This window comes from Portunus trituberculatus, chromosome 38 (genome assembly GCF_017591435.1).
Source record: "Portunus trituberculatus isolate SZX2019 chromosome 38, ASM1759143v1, whole genome shotgun sequence".
In the NCBI taxonomy this organism is placed as follows: domain Eukaryota; kingdom Metazoa; phylum Arthropoda; class Malacostraca; order Decapoda; family Portunidae; genus Portunus; species Portunus trituberculatus.
Window position 1 is genome coordinate 20362148 of NC_059292.1, and position 18224 is coordinate 20380371.

Consider the following 18224-nt stretch of genomic DNA (forward strand, 5'->3'; position numbering starts at 1 on the left):
GGAATCTTTACTCGAAATTTATCACGTAAAGGAGTCAGTCGCTCATATTTTTACCGACTCCGACACCGACTCTGATTCTACTCCAATTCCGACTCCGACTCCGGCCAAAAGTAGCCGACTCCTCGACCCGACTCTGACTCCAACTCCGACTCCATATCCCTGGTTAAAAAGAAAAAAAAGGAATAGGGTATTGAAACCTAACCAATATAATTTAGTCCACAAGACTGTCTCTTTCCACTAAGGTTAGACTGGGCTAAGAGTGTGAATGATGTATGTATGTATGAGTGTAGTATTTTGTCTGTTCCTTGTGTGTAAGATTGCTGGCTTAGTATACACATAAATAAAATTAAGTAGAAGAAAGAGAGTAAGGTAACAAGATTTAACCTCTATTCATAATTTTTTTTCAACAACTGAAAGAAGAGAAATAAGATAGAAGATTTTAAACTATGTATATAATCTCTCATTTTCCTTCCCCAGTTGAAACAGTGATGATGCCGTCCGGTGCCAGCCTGACCTTCACGCCGGTGCTGGGGTCTTCACCAGGCATTGGGGATGGCTGCTGCGACCACTCCCGCTGTGAGACCACTCCAGACACACCTGTCAACATGAGCATCGCATCTTTCCTCAACAGGTGATTGGCTGTGCTTAGAACACACACACACATGCTCACGCGCTCATACACACACACGTACACACACAGTGTAGATATGGAGACGGGGCCACACGAGCATAAAGCCCAGGCTCTGTAAAACTAGAACTAGGTAAATACACACACACACACACACACACACACACACACACACATGGCCCGGTAGCTCAGTGGTTAGAGCGCTGGCTTCACAAGCCAGTGGACCGGGGTTCGATTCCCCGGCCGGGTGGAGATATTTGGGTGTGTCTCCTTTGACGTGTAGCCCCTGTTCACCTAGCAGTGAGTAGGTACGGGATGTAAATCGAGGAGTTGTGACCTTGTTGTCCCAGTGTGTGGCGTGTGCCTGGTCTCAGGCCTATCCCAAGATCGGAAATAATGAGCTCTGAGCTCGTTCCGTAGGGTAACGTCTGGCTGTCTCGTCAGAGACTGCAGCAGATCAAACAGTGAATTACACACACACACACACACACACACACACACACACACACACACACACACACACACACACACACACACACACACACACACACACACACTATGAGCTCTGAGCTCGCTCCGTAATGGGAAAGACAGGCTGGGTGACCAGCAGACGACCGTGGTGATGGTGGTAAATAACACACACACACACACACACACACACACACACACACACACACACACACACACACACACACACACACACACACACACACACACACACACACACACACACACACACACACACACACACACAGAATTTGAAGGGATGACATATGAGGAGAAACTAAAGGCTATGGATCTACCAACCCTGGAACAAAGAAGGGAGAGAGGAGATCTGATACAAGTTTATAAATTGATCAACGGAATGGACCAAGTGGATAATGAGAAACTGATCCTGAGAGAAGAATATGACATTCGAAGCACAAGATCGCATAGTAAAAAGCTGAGAAAGGGAAGAGAGATGTTAAAAAATATAGTTTCCCGCAAAAATGTATTGAGACGTGGAACAGTTTAAATGAAGAAGTAGTGTCTGCAATAAGTGTGCATACTTTTAAAGTAAGATTGGATAAGTGTAGATATGGAGACGGGGCCACACGAGCATAAAGCCCAGCCCCTGTAAAACTACAACTAGGTAAATACACACACACACACACACACTTATGGTGCATTGGTTAGTCACTTGGGTCTTCATATGTTAAACCTTCCTGCCTCATATTTTTGTGAGACTGAGAGCAAGAGACCTGAATCCACTTTATATTAACTTTGCAATCTAATGAAGCAGAAATGAACATAGAATGTTTAGTTCAAGTTTGATTTTCCAGAGGGTGTGGAAACCTTAAGTGTTTTATTTTTCACTAATTTATCAGTGAGTGACTGAGTAAGAATGTGAAAGTTTTTGTGCCTTGTCTAGGATACATCATCTTTTGTAATGGGAGACAGCCTTGGTATTTATGTTCATATATGTATTTATCAATGTTTTGTATCTTGTGTTATGTTCTGAAAGGAGGAGTGTTGTAGACTATATAGTTTGATTCTCATAACTTACTCATCTCAATAGTTGTGTTTGTTCTCTCCTACAATAAAAATAGCACAAAAACACATAAATGGTTATATAATTAAGTATCTCATGTCTTTTATATTAAAAGTATGGGACTGGACCACCTGCGGGATATCTTTGAGCGGGAGGACATCACGCTGGACATCCTGGCAGAGATGGGCCATGAGGAGCTCAAGACCATCGGCATCAATGCTTACGGTCACCGTCACAAGCTGCTTAAGGGCGTAGAGAAGCTGCTCATCCAACACAGTGAGTCTTCACCCACCACCTCGCCTCATGTCACTTACTGTGGGGGGGTTGCATGGTTGTGTCTACTGATGATGACAATACAGCTGATTTGAATGTGTGGAGTTTTATTTATTTATTTAATTTGTTCTTTTTTTTATTAGGGAGAATGACTTAGGTGTAAAAAATGGATGAAATCTCTCATAATCCCAAAAGATTTAATGAGTAGATGAGCCTTGAGAATTGTCAATTTATTTCTTTACTTAATTTTGTAGCTGCTATTTCCTTGAAATATTCCTTAGAGTTGTCCATCAGTGTGTCCATCTGTTCATTCCTTTGTCCATGGCAGAAAATAGATTATGTGTAATATTTCATGACATGTTCTTAGGTATAAAGTGTATAAAGATAATGTGAATGCTGTGAAAGCTAGAAAATCACATATTAGGATGTCATGTTATTCAAAAGGGAGATTTCTTTGTCTTGGCTACATGCTTTTTTATGGGGACAGTTTTGGCATATGCATGTATATTAGTCTCCCAGACATTATATCACATCCACACGCCTCCTTCACAGACGGCCTGGTGAGCAGTGCGTGTGGAAGCAGCAACAACAGCAATGGCTCCTCCCAGGGCACACTGCTGCTAGACCTGTGTCGGGAGGACCGGGAGTTCATTGCAGTGGAGGAGGAAATGCAGGCCACCATCAGGGAGCACCGCGACAATGGCCATGCTGGCGGGATATTCGCCAAGTACAATGTTGTCAAGGTATGGGTGGCTTGTTAACATTGCCTGTAACTTGTCCTGTGGCAATATAGGATTCTGAAGACAAGAGGAACTGCCTTACTTGTTGAGAATACTTGTGCTTTGTTGTCTTTTGGCAGGAAAGAATTACATCATACCAGAAGACTATAATGAAAAATTTCATTATTCTTGGTGTAGAGAAATCCACAAAATATGCAAGAATTTCTTCCTTATAATTTTGGACATTCTTTTGATGTACTTTCTTTTAAGACTGGCATAAACTTGAATGAGCCTTTTTTTGTTCACTACTTTGTGTTGCCCTTAGTCAGAACACCTCTTACATAAAAATTAGTAACATTACACAGACTAGTTCTTGTCATGTGTCGACCTCACAGCTTTGTACAGCCTCCTTTATGTTCTTATGTTGGCATTTGTCTCACCACTACCTTCCACTTCAACAGATCCAGAAGATTCGTAACAAGCGTCTGTGGGAGCGCTACACACACCGGCGGCGGGAGGTGGCGGAGGAGAGCAATGGGCAATCCACTGAGAGGATGCTCTTCCACGGCTCTCCCTTTATCTCAGCCATCGTCCAGAAAGGCTTCGATGAGAGACATGCCTACATCGGGGGCATGTTTGGAGCAGGTGTGTGGTGCAGTGGTTGGGTTTGTAAGGGAGCATGAATTCTGGGTGATGCTATGAATGTATTATTTGGGTCTAATGGAGCATAGTGTGCAAGACAGGACAAAGCAAAAAAGGTTAGGAAGAAGCTTTGGCTCCATATAGATTATAGAAATAGGTTAGAGCTGAAGGCAGAGAAGAAGATAAATGTTAAAGGTATATTGTGACTCATTGTGTATGTGAGTTATATTAATGATTCAGATTTGTGCTTTGACTGTGTCAAGTTTGCCAGTGTGATGCAGGTCATAACCCCTTCAACACAAGGACACATATTTTGCCTCCTTGGAACACTTTTGACATATCTGAAGAGGTACATAGTGTGTCATGGCTGTGTTCACTCTTCTAACCTTATTTGTAGCTACCTTGCATCCTTCAGATAGAGAGATTTTTTCATAGTAGCCACGGCATTTTTTCTAGTATCTCTCTTATGTCCATCTTTTTCAGTTAGTATGTGTGTACACCTATTCCCTGATATTACTCCAGAGTTTCTCCCAGGTCTAATGTCTTCAAGTTCATTTCCTGTCAGCAAATATACTAAAGCCTCTCGAAATTGCAGTTGATTCATTGTATCTAGAGAAATATTGGCAATGAAGAATCCATGCATTTACTACTGACAGTCCAGCAAGCAATTCAAAGGCTAATTTCCTGTACCACTTTTTTGCTTTTTCTCAGGGGACTGTAATACGATGTGTATTGATCAGAGACATCCACACCCTTCTTGGCTTTGTTGTATGATATTACACTTTCTTTTTTTGAAAACCTCCTCTTTATGTTTATTTTTCTTGCCACTGGGAACTAAGTGATCACTATGTTCAGGCACAGTTGAGATAGTAAGTACATTTCGCTTATCTCTCCATTTGAACATTTTTATGTCTTTGCTGTTCTCCAGTGCTTAGATTTCTTTCTTTTTCAGTTTAAATTCAGTAAGTTCCTTAGGAAGGTACCTTCTGGTACTCTTAATGGTTCCACAAAGATAAGTTCTTTTATCCAATAGATATTCTGCTAGTACTAATGAATAGTAATAGTTTTCAGCATAGAGAGTGGCACCCTTTCCAAGGTTGCAGTTAGGGTTTCTGTTGAGTTCAGTCCCTGACTCTTTTTGAAGTTCCCTGCATGGATCATGAAATTCCACATATACCCATGAGGAGTGCACAGTTTGAAGCCATATTTATGTGCTTTCCCAAGAATGTATTGTCTAAAAGTTAATCCTGCCCCTGAAAGGAACCCTGCTCTCATGAATCACGAACTCATGACCTGGCTTATAAACAGCCTGACAGTGGTCCCTAATGGCAGTGATCAGTGGTCTCATTTGGAACAAAGGGTCAGGCGGATCATCTGTCATTATTATCCCTGAAATGGAAACATCTAAGAAGAATTTCAAATCTCTCTCATGGCATCACACTACTAACAAACGAATCAGAATGTTGTTTTGCGGATACAGGCCCCCATCCCTGTGAAGGTGTGTCACCATCAGCAGGTGAAGGGTCATCTGTCTCTTCCTCTGGTTCATCTTATGATTCAGATTCATCATTTTCGTCACTGTCACTGGAAGTGATCAGACTTGAGGGAACAAAATCTTCATCAGAGCTTTCTTCCATATTTCTTTTACCGTAAAATCCAGAGACATCCATTACCTACAGACATAAAAGTAGAAGTTCAATAAATCTGTAAGGGATAAAAATGTTATAAAAATAACAGATAATAATTTCCATGCACAACTGACAAAATAAGATGCAGATTCTGTTTGTTATTTATTTCATGGAATCGCTGTAGTAAACCAGTAGCCAATGACGCACCAGCACAATGAAAATATTGCAGTGTGGCAAAGTGGGCCAACGATGGTATGCAGGATTGGTGGGGCACCAGTGGGACACCAATTTTATTGTGGCATAAGTGTCCTTGAGACATAGAGAAGACACGTACCTCCTCTCCTTGTGGTGGCTCCAGTGGTATTGGCGGGAGAGCGTCGTGAAGAGTGATGTGGCAGAGGAAAGCGCTGTTGTTGCCATAACGCGGGTAACATGTTGAACCAAATGACAAAATTTCAGAGCGGCATGTGGTGGGATTTGAACCTATGCATGGTTGTCTGCCCGATCCCACACTCACCACCTTATCCACTATGTCACCGTCTCCCTATATTGTATATGATATAATGGCTTACATGACTTTCATTATTATTACAAAGGTGTATGATTTGCTTACACCGGGATAAGTACTGATACATCATGCTGGCAATGATTTTGTTTTACAGTAAGTCCTCCTTATACGGTACTTTGTTATCCATTAAATTCACTGTTACGGTGTTCTATTTACGGTAAGAAAAATGTACACATATGGTATCCGCCCGTGTTTTGTTTACACCGTACCACAACAACAATCAGTCTTTTCCCATGTGTCTCACTGAACACAAGTGAAATCCTATGGCTTGTTTTTTGTGGTCATTATGAGTAAGGGCTGAAATCCGTACTGTCCCTTAGCCTCGGGAGGGACATTATCTGATAGAATACGTGGCGAGTGAAAGGTAAATAAAAACATATTCTGTTTATTTCTTTTGCGCAGTACTTTACAATTTTTTTATATGATTATTTTTCATGTATTTTCATGTCTGTTGGGGTGACTTTCAACGTGCTGGAACACATTCCCTATTATTACATTTATAATGGGTTTGGTATATGGTAATTTCAATTTGCAGTGAGGTTTTCAGGAACGCATATGTGCCGTATAACGAGGACTTACTGTATTTACTTTTTAATGAAATCAGTAGATTAGTTTACCATAAAGATAAATGTTTTTTGTCATTTGTGCCATCTTCAGAAAATGACCAAGAGCTGGCAAATTATAATATTTTTTTCTGTAGAATTTGCATGGTTTTATTTCATAATGTACATACCTAGTACGAAAAATCACTTACTATTATTGTTATTTCTGTAAAGAGAGAGAGAGAGAGAGAGAGAGAGAGAGAGAGAGAGAGAGCTGCCTCTGAGTCAGTTATACCCCCATCACCTCCCAGCCTGGATACAGTGCTGGGAACTGTTTTCTAATCCCTGGAGTGAAGGGGATAATATAATAACGTTTACTTTACCATTTTCCAGTGTGGTACAAATCTTAATGTATAATGTTTTCTACCTTTCAGGAATCTACTTTGCTGAGCACTCGTCCAAGAGCAACCAGTATGTGTACGGCATTGGAGGTGGAAGTGGGTGTCCGGTGCACAAAGACAGATCTTGCTACTCATGCTACAGGTCAGGCTTCCGTTTATGCTGACCCTTTGAGTCTAAGGTTTATCTTCTTGATCCTCTACCTGCTGCAATATCTCAGGCCTAAGAAAACTGCTTGGTGCAGTTAAGAATATAGTTTTGGATTAAATGATAAAGTATTGTAAACCGCTTAGTGTTTTTGATCATACTATCACTTCGTAAGAATGTCTCCCGTTAAAGAATAAAAAGTGATGTTTATTTTTACCTCATTTTCAAAGGTCACAGAGACACTTTGTCAATTTCCCACATTTCCTGAACTATTAATATGCTGAATTCTTGGTAAACTATCATTACCACCATAAAAGACTTGACTATTCCAGTACCATGATAACACTTGAAAATTCTAGTACCATGAATACACTTAGAAATTCTGATAATTTGTCTAATGTTCTTTGAATCTTGGTTCAGGGTTTCATCATGACTTGTCAAAACCTCATAGGTCACTGATGATTATTGACTGTGTATATTTATCCCTTTTATGACTAGAATTCTTGTTGAAATATTATTAGAATCTTGTGGAACCCATAATATGTAGTCAGGATAAGATGCCAAGACATTTGAGGAACACAGATGTAAGTGTTGATACAAATGTTAGCACCACAATCCTGATTCAGCCAGTGACCTGACCTGCTCCCATTTTTACCTCTTCAGGCAGCTGCTTCTTTGTCGTGTCACTTTGGGCAAGTCCTTCCTCCAGTTCTCAGCAATGAAGATGGCTCATGCACCTCCCGGCCACCATTCTGTTGTGGGGCGGCCCAGTGCTGGCGGTCTCTGCTATCCGGAGTATGTGGTCTACAGAGGAGAGCAGGTGAGGTTACTAAGGGCACCAACACTCATTGCCTTGCTCTGTGTGTGCTTGTACAAGTGAATTTTGGTGTGCACACTTTTTACACTTTTTTGTTTTATGTTGCATGGAAATCACTTTTCTTTGCATTGATTGATAAGTATTGAATTAACGTTTTATAAGTGGAAATTACTTAGGAAGTCTGCTAAAGATAGTGTAAAATGCACATTGTTGATCCTAATAAAATTTTGATGCATGAAAGTTTTTTCTAAGGAACAGTCTATTACAAATTTACCGGTGTATGCTATATATTATTTGCATTGCTTCTTTCTCTTTCCTTTTTTTCATCCCATTAGATACAAGAATGGTTATCTAATGTGGGATTGCTGACCTGGTATATAGATACAGATAAATGTACAGTTGCCTCCATGCTTAATAAAGCAGCCTTCCCACCATTATTTTTAATCAAAGCCACATGTAAATTCAAGGTTTTCAATGGGTGTCATTGACTAGAAAGAAATCTTTATGAGTAAATTAAGCCATTCCACTCCATGTCCACCTCCCCATCCTTACTCCCTCCTTTTTTCTACATTTCTCATCCATCCCTGTCTCTCTCTCTCCTCCATATCTATACCTCCCCCCCTGCACACACACACACACACACACACACACACACACACACACACACACACACACACACACACACACACACACACACACACACACACACACACACACACACACACACACACACACACACACACACACACACACACACACACACACACACACACACACACACACACACACACACACACTTTAGATTTCATGAAAATAAAGACTGAAAAGGGTGATGTTAATTATCACCGTGTAACAAAGCTTTTGTCCTTGAGTTGAAACGTTATTTCTTATTTGCTTATGTCTAGAAAACATGAAAAATACTTATATTCATTTCTAATTTTGCTTTTGTGTCCAAGATAATGACATTTTTGAAATTTACCCTTTCTCATAGGGACAAAGTGACAAATTTGAAGTTTGACTTGAACAAAGTAGATACAAAACGACATGTAATGCAATAATAGCATTTATTTATTCTAGAATTACACCAGTGAGACAATAGACACATTAGAAATGAGTAGTTCTTGGTTTACGCTTATACTGTAGATTACTTTCACGAATCAGCCCCCAAATGTAGTCTCCCATCATGTTTTCATTATAAGACCCTTGGTAGCGACGTTCAAAGTCCAATATATCCTGGTGGATGCGCTCGTCCTGCTCCTCGAAGTATGCTCCCATGTTTTCCTTAAATTTATGAAGATGGGCGTCAAGGATATGGACTTTAAGGGACATCCTGCAACCCATCTTGCCGTAGTTTGTCACCAAGTTCTCAACAAGCTCCACATAGTTTTCGGCCTTATGATTCCCCAAGAAGCCAAGAACTACTGCGACAAAGCTGTCCCATGCTGCTCTCTCTGTCCTTGAGAGTTTTTTGGGAAACTCCTTGCACTCCATGACCTTTTTATTTGTGGACCAATAAAGACACCGGCTTCAACTTTCGCTGCAGACAACTTGGGAAGAAATCTTGGAGGTACTTGAAAGCTGGGGACTCCTTATCTAGAGCTCTGACGAATTGTTTCATAAGGCCCAGTTTTAAGTGGAGTGGAGGAAACAGTACTTTTCTGGGATCCAACAATGGCTCCCATTTGACGTTGTTCTTCCCACACTAAACTCGGTTCGCTGTGGCCAGTCCAGCTTGAGGTAGTGTGCCATGGTATCTCTGCTGTCCCAAAGGCAAAGATAACAAGGATACTTGGTAAAGCCGCTTTGGAGACCCATCAGGAAAGCCACCATTTTGAAGTCTCCTATAACCTCCCAACGGTACTCTTCATATTTCAAGGCATCTAACAACATCTTGACACTCTTGTATTCCTCTTTGAGCTGGACAGAGTGGGCGAGGGGGAGAGATGGGTACATATTCCCGTTATGAAGCAGCACTGCTTTGAGGCTTCTGCACGAGCTGTCGATAAAGAGCCGCCACTCTTTGGGGTTAAGGGTAATTCCAATTGCCTCAAACAGACCGGTCACATTGTGGCAAAAGCAAAGCTCATCTTGACGAGTGAAAAAGCTTGAAAAATGCTGGTGACGCTTTCTCTGACCTGATATGTGCACACTCTCATCTAGCAAATTCCACTGCTTGAGTCTCAATGTTAAAAGCTCGCCATTTGACTTCATGAGGCCAAGATCTCTGATCAGGTCATTGATGTCTTCTTGGCTGGGGTAGTATGGATTTCTCTCATCAGTTGCATCTCTGAACTCTGGATCAGTGTCTTCATGTTCTTCTGAACTACTTTCCTTTTGTAAACACTGCTGCTCTGCTCTCTCTTAGGAGTGGGTACGGGGACCTCAGAGCAGTGTGGCACTGGCGCAATGGATGACAGAAGGTCAGGATATATGATAGCAGGCGCATTTTTGCCTGCTCGACATTTGGAAGGGTCTACCATACAGAAAAAGCAATTGCTTGTGTGATCAGTTGGTTCCCTCCAAATTCGGGGGATTGCAAATCTCATAGCTCTGTTATAATTATAATAATAATTATAATAGGCTAGTTTCAAAACCGCTGGCCAGTTTATAAAAATCAAAGTTTAAAGAGAATAAGCATTACAGGCAACCCCCGTTTAACGAAGGGGTTACGTTCCTAAAAAACACTTCGTTAAGCGAAACTTCGTTAAGCAAACCGATTATAACAAGTTTAACTCCTGATTTGAACTTCCATTGAGAGTAAGCAAAGTGAGAGTGCATCATAGTACAGTTAAAGGTTTCATGAAAGTAAAAATTATGAAGTTAAACATTTAGGTAGTTTAGTTTAAGTCATTATAATGTACACTAATGTATGTATGTACGTAACTTTATAATGTTGTTGATCTTAACTTTATGAAGGGAGGGAGAGTGAAACGGGAAATACACTAACCGGCAACCTGTGGAATGTAAACAAAGTGCGCATCATGGTACTGCATACAAAACTTATGTACCACATTTCCACAAGGCTTTCCATTTTATCCATTGTAGAGTCACGAGTTCTGGTGGTTCTTTTAGCTTGCAAGGAAGATGAGGTCTCACTAGCCTTCTTAATAGAGTCTCTTGACTTGAAAATAGTAGACAGTAGATGGAGTCAAGCCATGGTGGGATGCAATGTTATTAGTTTTCTGGCCTTTCTCTTGTCTGTGAATAATAACCAGCTTCACTTCGAGAGTAAGACACTTCCTGGTCTTCTTAGGAACGTTAGGCCACATTGCAGGGGGATTTGGTGGTAAGTTGAACTACGGAAGATGAGCTGCTGGTGACGCTGTTATGTTTTGACTGGGGAGTGAGTGGTGTGCATGATCTTGATCTTGATCTTGATGCTACAGGTGACACAGAATTTCTTCTGAGTCAGGCCTTTGTATCGGCAGAGCCTGTGTTGTCCACGAGAGGCTTGATCTTGATCTTTATTCTACAGGTGTCTCAGGATTTCTCCTGAGGCAGGCCTTAGTACCAGCAGCTCCTGATGTATTTAAAAGCCTGTCAGCTTGCATGATACAGTGGGGCTTTCAAATTTTGAAAAAAATTACCTGGATAAAACTTCGTTAAAGCGAGTTTGGTGTTCGTTAAACGAGCAGATGGTAGTAAAATGAAACCTTCGTTATAGTGAAATTTCGTTGTGTGAACCTTCGTTAAACGGAAGTTGCCTGTATATTCTTTGTTTTTAGATGAAAGGAAATAGAAAATAACATTAATTGACCAAAGACAAAAAAGTAAAAATTTTGTTACACTGTGTTATTATTACTTTGTTGAAATTATAATGGCAAGACAGACCTTGCATAGGTTTCACTATAAAAATTTAGTAACTGGACTGTCTTTAGAAAATACTTGTAGATGTTGGGGTTTTGATTTTTTATTTCTATAAAATAAATTTAATTGCTAGAGAGAGATAGAGAGAGAGAGGGGGGGATTAAAGTATGGAGTAGAAGAGGGATGGGAAATTGGATGTGGAGGGGAAAGGAGGAAGGCAGGTCTATGATACACATCAGAAGCAGTTATAGCTAATGACAGGTGCCATGAAAACAGGATGACAGGTGTAACTTTTTCTAGAAACATAGGTAGGAGAACTGTTTTATCAAGTTAGGTGGTGACTGTACAAGTATGTAATTCCCTAACCTGACCTGTGAACCAATACCTCTGTCCTCACCACACAGGCCTACCCAGAGTACCTCATCACCTACCAGATTGTCAAGCCGGAGGAGACGGGGCCCAAGGAGGACGGCAGCCGAGACAACGATTGACCAGTGTGGGATGACTATTCTCCTGTAGACCAAACTGAGGGGCAGCTCTGTGGTAGGGAAAACTGAGTGTTTGGATCACCACTGTCCAACACCCTCACTCCTTCACTCCTTCAGCCACACCAGCAGTGGGACTCTGGGGTGCACACACACACACACACACACACACACACACACACACACACACACACACACACACACACACACACACACACACACACACACACACACACTCTCTCTCTCTCTCTCTCTCTCTCTCTCTGACATTCCTACTTAAAATATACTTCATTGTAATTTGGCCTCGGCTGGAGTCTCTGGCATCCATTGTTGTTTGGGTGGCCATGCAATATTAGTGGTCTCATTATTTATATTCACACATGGAACTTGTGACAGTTGATGCCTCGTGCTACAGACAGCATTCTGTCCCACGGTGACGTCTATCTGTAGGTGACCATGACAGACGATATCTGCATACTAGTAATGCATGTTTCTACTTCTTTTCCTCCTAGTCACAAATGCAGCAGGTTCAGTTTATAGGTTCTTGATAACAGTGTCCATCTTCCAGATAAATTGCTCCTCTATGCTTAACTTGTAAAACTCCTGCAGAGGTTTCTTGCTGCAGAGGACATGGACATGGTTACCTTCACTCCTTTCCTCCCAGAAATTGTTTGGTACTGAACTATGGTATCCTTATCATCTGTAACTCTTGGCACAGCAATGTCAGAACAATTCCAGAGCAGCAGTGGCCAGGCAGGTGTTGGTCTCCTGCCTGGCAAGACATACACTTTTGATACAATGTTGGTCTCTTTGTCAAGATTGACAAAGACCCAGCTGTTGGTGTGATTGAAGGAATCCTCATTACTCCCATATAAGTGGTTGTGATTTTAATGTGGAGTCTTTAGTAAGCAGCCAGGAAAGTTGGCATGATCCTGCTTAGTGTGAAATGCTCCCAGCTAGTCCAGGCTTGCATGAGGGTCAGCCGTGCGATTCAGTGACTCTGTTCCTTGCCATGACCCAGGAATGTGCCGAGCTCTCTGGCACGAGCATCGACCTCTCCGACCTGTGGCGGGGCATCGCTATTTAAACTTAGTCATTCCATGTAGAAAGAATGTGTGGAAATTACTGTTTGCATTACTCTATTTCCTTATATCTCCTGTGAGCTGTTGTATATAAGGTTTCATGTGTTCTTCTAACATTGCGAGGAAACTAATCCAGGTGTCAAGTTAGTTTAAGCTTTTCGTCTTGATGTTTAGAGCTTCTTGCTGATACCACGAGCATTGGTTTCTGTCGCTGGTGAGCAGTTGGCTGTGCTGGGACTAAGAGTTATATCATTGATGTTCAGTGTTTTGAATGTTTATCTTCTGAATTTCTGTTGAGAATATGAAAGCATTTCCAGATGGATATTTCTAATACTGTGTTTATTTAGGAGTTCAGACGGTATAATGCTTATGTTTCTTTCATGGTTTACTTTTTATTTAAAGGAAATTCACATCAGGGATATTTGTATATGCAGTGAAACCTTGGTAAGTCAAACCATATGTTAGAAAAGAGCCTTGGCTATCCTAACTGACCAAATCTCTTCCTTTACATTTACTCTTTCAATACCAAATGAAATGCTGAATTATTGCTGGCCATTATATATGTGCAGGTTATTAATAACTAAGAAAACCTAAGGAAATAAGGAGTCTGCAAACTAACACAATTATTGCAGACCTTGATACATGTGAAGTTACTACTGGCTTAGAAAACATAAAGAAGTGAGACTGCAAAAGGTCCATTAACCTACACAAGGCAGCTCCTGAAGAGAGAACAACTTGCCACTTACAGTAATGCAAGCAGTGATCACAGGCTGATCATTTATTGCATTGTTTCTTATTCATCTTCATTTTCACTTAATATTATAAGTCACAACATTCCAAATTATGATATAAAGTTTTTAAGAATGAAACCCTTCAGACTTATCTAGATTTCACTGTATGACATCTGAAAATATTGTTATCTAAATCATAAAAGGTGAAACATTTTTAAATAGGAATTAGATCTGGTAAAATTGTTGACTATGATATCTTGTGTCACCATCTGTCACAGTAATAGAGTCATCTGAGGACACAGTAATACTCGCATTCATAGATATTCTCTCTCGCTGTTCAGTCTACATATTCCCATCTTGATTTGGAGCCTTCTTGTGTCTAACATTGCATAGGAACGTGAAAAAATGAGGTGCCGGAAGCCATCAGGCCTACGTGTAGGAATCCCTGCAGGAAACCAAGCCACCTTAATCCATCTATCCATAAATATACCTAATCTATCCTTACTTATTAATGAAGTACAAGATTATTAAAAAATAAATGTTTTGGCATCATATAATTAGATTATGGTTTTGGTCGGAGTAAAGCAAATTTACTACAAGATTCAAAATGAGATGGGAATATGTAGATCACTCAGCAAATAGCAGTGTTTATATGGCTGCTTATCTTCAGATGACTTAAATGATATAAGAGAAGATGGTGAAGCCGATTGTAGTTATATATGTTGTAAGTTAAAGAAACAAAGGAATGTGAACGCAGCAGGACATTCACATTCACTGCTTCTGGCCATTTGATAAGTGCATTGTGACACAACTTCCATTTTGTGATGTGCGGTAAATTTTGCTGCTGGAATGCCCTCAAGTGTATAGCATGTACGTACATGTTTTCTGAGAATCTCTGTGTTAAGTGATGTGTGAGATGCAGGTCGAGCAAAGACTGGCTTCAGAGGCCTGTGTCATGCTTGGTGTCTGTCCCCGGCGCTTCTCCAGGGAAGAGAAGGCATTGGGGGAAATTATGTGTGTCCAAAATTATTCTAGACTTGTTAAAAAAAAAGAGTATTAACAAATAGAGTGATTGCAACTTTGTTGTTAAATTGTACTTTATCTACTGTATTATGATGGAAAATTGTTGACTTAAGAAAAGATTTAATTCATGGCATGATGTTCAGGGCATTAAACTTTTGCGGGGTCAAGTAACAATATTTAAGTGCAATATTATATTTTAGTACATTCATTCATAGGTTTATGTAAGAGTTAACACAAATGAAACTTTACGCATTCACATATATTTTTTTTCTCTGAAGCATCTCGTTGGTGTTCCTCATCATCCAGTGAGGCCAAGCATCCCGCGCACATTCCTTTTTGTTGTAACAAGCACTTCTTGCTCATTATTTGTGCAGTAGTGTGAGCTCTGGGAAAATGTCAGCCGTAAATATTGGGGGTAGTGACTGAAAGGCTAAAAAAAGTGGATGTTAATATTTTACTGAATTCCATAGTAACTACTTGCAGACTTCACCCAAAGTTATCTGCTGAGAGGCAGGTTGTAGAGGATGGCTGTGAGAGGTTCTGCATCAGTAAATTAGACCTGACTTTTAATTAGGAGGGAAATTTCTTTGTGTTTTGTGTTGAGTTCTGTATCATTAGATGTGTTGTGTCTTCACTGCCTGGGGAGGCGATGCAGTGAAGAGTAATTCCACGCCCGCCAAGCTCAGCTTTCCCAGTGTTGAAGAGGGGAAAAAAAGGGCTGAAATGCTGATAATTAGCATGATTCTGGTATACAGTATATATGTGTATGTACTAGTTTTCTTTGCCTTGATAGGGTGGGTTGAGTTGTTTGAATCTATGTGATGATGTACTATGCTCACTCATGTTTCATTGTGTTGTTCATTATTGTTCTGTGATATATCCATTGTGGCAGCGCATATCATGAATGAGCACACACCTGCATGTACTTGTTAAAAAAAAAAAAAAGGAAGAGTTGTAACTTCATGTTCCACTATTTCCATGTGTACACATTAAGAAATACTGGAAGATTACTTTTTGAAAAAAACTGCCAAAATTCAAAACAGGTTTGATCCGCCCATATCATGTTTGTATGAGTAAAGATTAAGACTCATGAGGTATCTTACTACCTGCTTGCTGCTTGAATTTGCAAGAGTCCTCAGTCATGGGACCATGTTCTGAAACACTCATGTGCTGCACCTCCACTACATTCAAAAGGGTCTTGTTGAAGTTACTTGGGTTTATGGTTTTTGTGTCAGGTTAACCATATTTCTACATTGTTGACATAGAAGAACTCATGAGATCCTGGCTGATCATCTCTGTGGCCTTTGAAAATAGTCATGGTGAGAGAACAGAGTGTTTTAGAATATGGGCCTCTTAGACTGGCCAGGCAGAGGCACTAGAGGCAGCTCATGTGCCTGAAGTGTGCCAGCAAGGGAGATAAACCTGCTACCCTTCAGTGTTCATGTTACATGGTGCTCTGTTGCTTCAGGAGAGTGTTGCCTGTATTGCTTCCAGGCAGGCAGGACACAGAGGGTGTTGGTGTGGGTGGTTCATTATGTGTTTGCTCTATTTGCTCACTTTAGCACCTGCACTTGCTGAGGAAAAGGCTTGATTGCTTCCACTTGGTTGCCCCACTTGGTTGGTTCCAGCTGGTTGCCTCTACTTGGTTATTTGCACTTGGTTGCCACCACTTGGTTGCTGCCACATGGTCGCTTCCTTTAGTTGGTACCATTGGTTAACACCCTTGATTGCCTGCCAGTGTGAGTTGGGAAGTGTTGCTTTGTTGTTGGGTTCCTTGCCCTGTGTGTGTCTCACTGAGTGACAGCACCTGCCTGAGGGACCACCACTGCTTGCATGTTCCTCCAGCCCATGGTATCACTTAGAGTTTTTATAATCCTTGGTTATTTAATACTCTGCTATCAAAGCATAATTCATGTTTGACTTTCTTTGTACAAATCTGTGTAAATATTTGACTCATACTTTTTACATTATGATGTACATATTATCTCAATAAAATGTGAACTATTTGCTCACTCATATGTTGTGCATGGTCTGATGGGCCCAGCCTGTCTTGCCTTCCTCCCTATTGCTGTGAATTAATCTAGCCGTTTACACACACACACACACACACACACACACAATATGGAAGGACAGCTTTTCCCATAGAAGATGAAGAGGTGATAGAGATGAGTGGTGTACAACAACAAGAACAAAAAGGAAGAATTGGATAAATATAGATAACAGTACAAGATTCACACACATAATTGAAAAAAGGGACAGCTTTTCCATAGAAGTGAAGAGAAATGCACTGCAGAAAGTGAAAGGAAATTTGAATGTGGATTATTCTTCCCTCCCCCCCCTCTCTCTCTCTCTCTCTCTCTCTCTCTCTCTCTCTCTCTCTCTCTCTCTCTCTCTCTCTCTCTCTCTCCATGTTTACTTAATCGCCTTTGCTTCCTGCTTGGTATAATTGCGGGAAGCTGGCAAAGGTCAGTGAGCGCTGCGCGAGGCCTTTGGGGAGGGGGTGGGGCAGGAGACTCTCACGGTTATGCCGTGTGGCATTTCAAAGCACCATACTTCACAGAATAATTACACGTCGCGAGTCAAATGGCATGTTTTACTTCACAACTTCAATTCTGCTATTGGTTTTGTGATTTTTTCCCCCCCATGGTGGGGTTTGAAGGAGGCAGTGAGGCTTAAAAAATATATGCAAAGTGACATTTCAAAACATCATATTTCTCGGCAATTAAATGGTAGGAGGAGTCAAATGTCATGTTTTCACTTAACACTCCTAATTTCCTGTACCGGTTTTGCCATCGTATTGTTATATTGCTGGTTGTAGAAACTAGGTGAAGATTTAAAGAACACCCCGAAGAGTTTAGGAATCCGGTTCAGATCTTGTATGATTAATACTCAGTGCCAAAAACATCTCATTGATTAAGAGGACAAATAAGCGAGTGCCATTCTATTAGGGCTGAAGTAGAGGAAGAGCTGTCCTTTAAACTCTTGTTTTCATTCCCTCCGCCCCGGTCACCCGACCTTCTCGTCCTTTGTTCCTCCCTTCATGAAATCCCGATCACCTTCTTTTACTATGTATCACGGGGCTATGAATAATTTGATGTCTGACGAGCTAGACAGGATATCAATAATCAGATTACATTGATACTCCTTTAATCTCAGTTCAACACTACATTTCCAAGCATTTTCCTTAAATAAATGATGTTAC

General features: G+C 40.8%; 1 protein-coding gene across 1 annotated transcript in view; it reads left to right on the forward strand.

Annotated features, from left to right (window-relative positions):
- The window catches only part of LOC123514699 (poly [ADP-ribose] polymerase tankyrase-2-like), a 32736-nt gene extending 15702 nt beyond the window's left edge, over positions 1 to 17034 (forward strand). Inside the window, exons 16-22 of the mRNA XM_045272754.1 lie at positions 478 to 631; positions 2275 to 2435; positions 2985 to 3175; positions 3613 to 3796; positions 6966 to 7074; positions 7741 to 7897; positions 12106 to 17034. Coding sequence (XP_045128689.1) covers positions 478 to 631; positions 2275 to 2435; positions 2985 to 3175; positions 3613 to 3796; positions 6966 to 7074; positions 7741 to 7897; positions 12106 to 12192 — 1043 coding nt within the window. The 3' untranslated portion in view covers positions 12193 to 17034. The remainder of the gene's footprint in view (positions 1 to 477; positions 632 to 2274; positions 2436 to 2984; positions 3176 to 3612; positions 3797 to 6965; positions 7075 to 7740; positions 7898 to 12105) is intronic.
- Positions 17035 to 18224: the final 1190 nt, after the last annotated feature.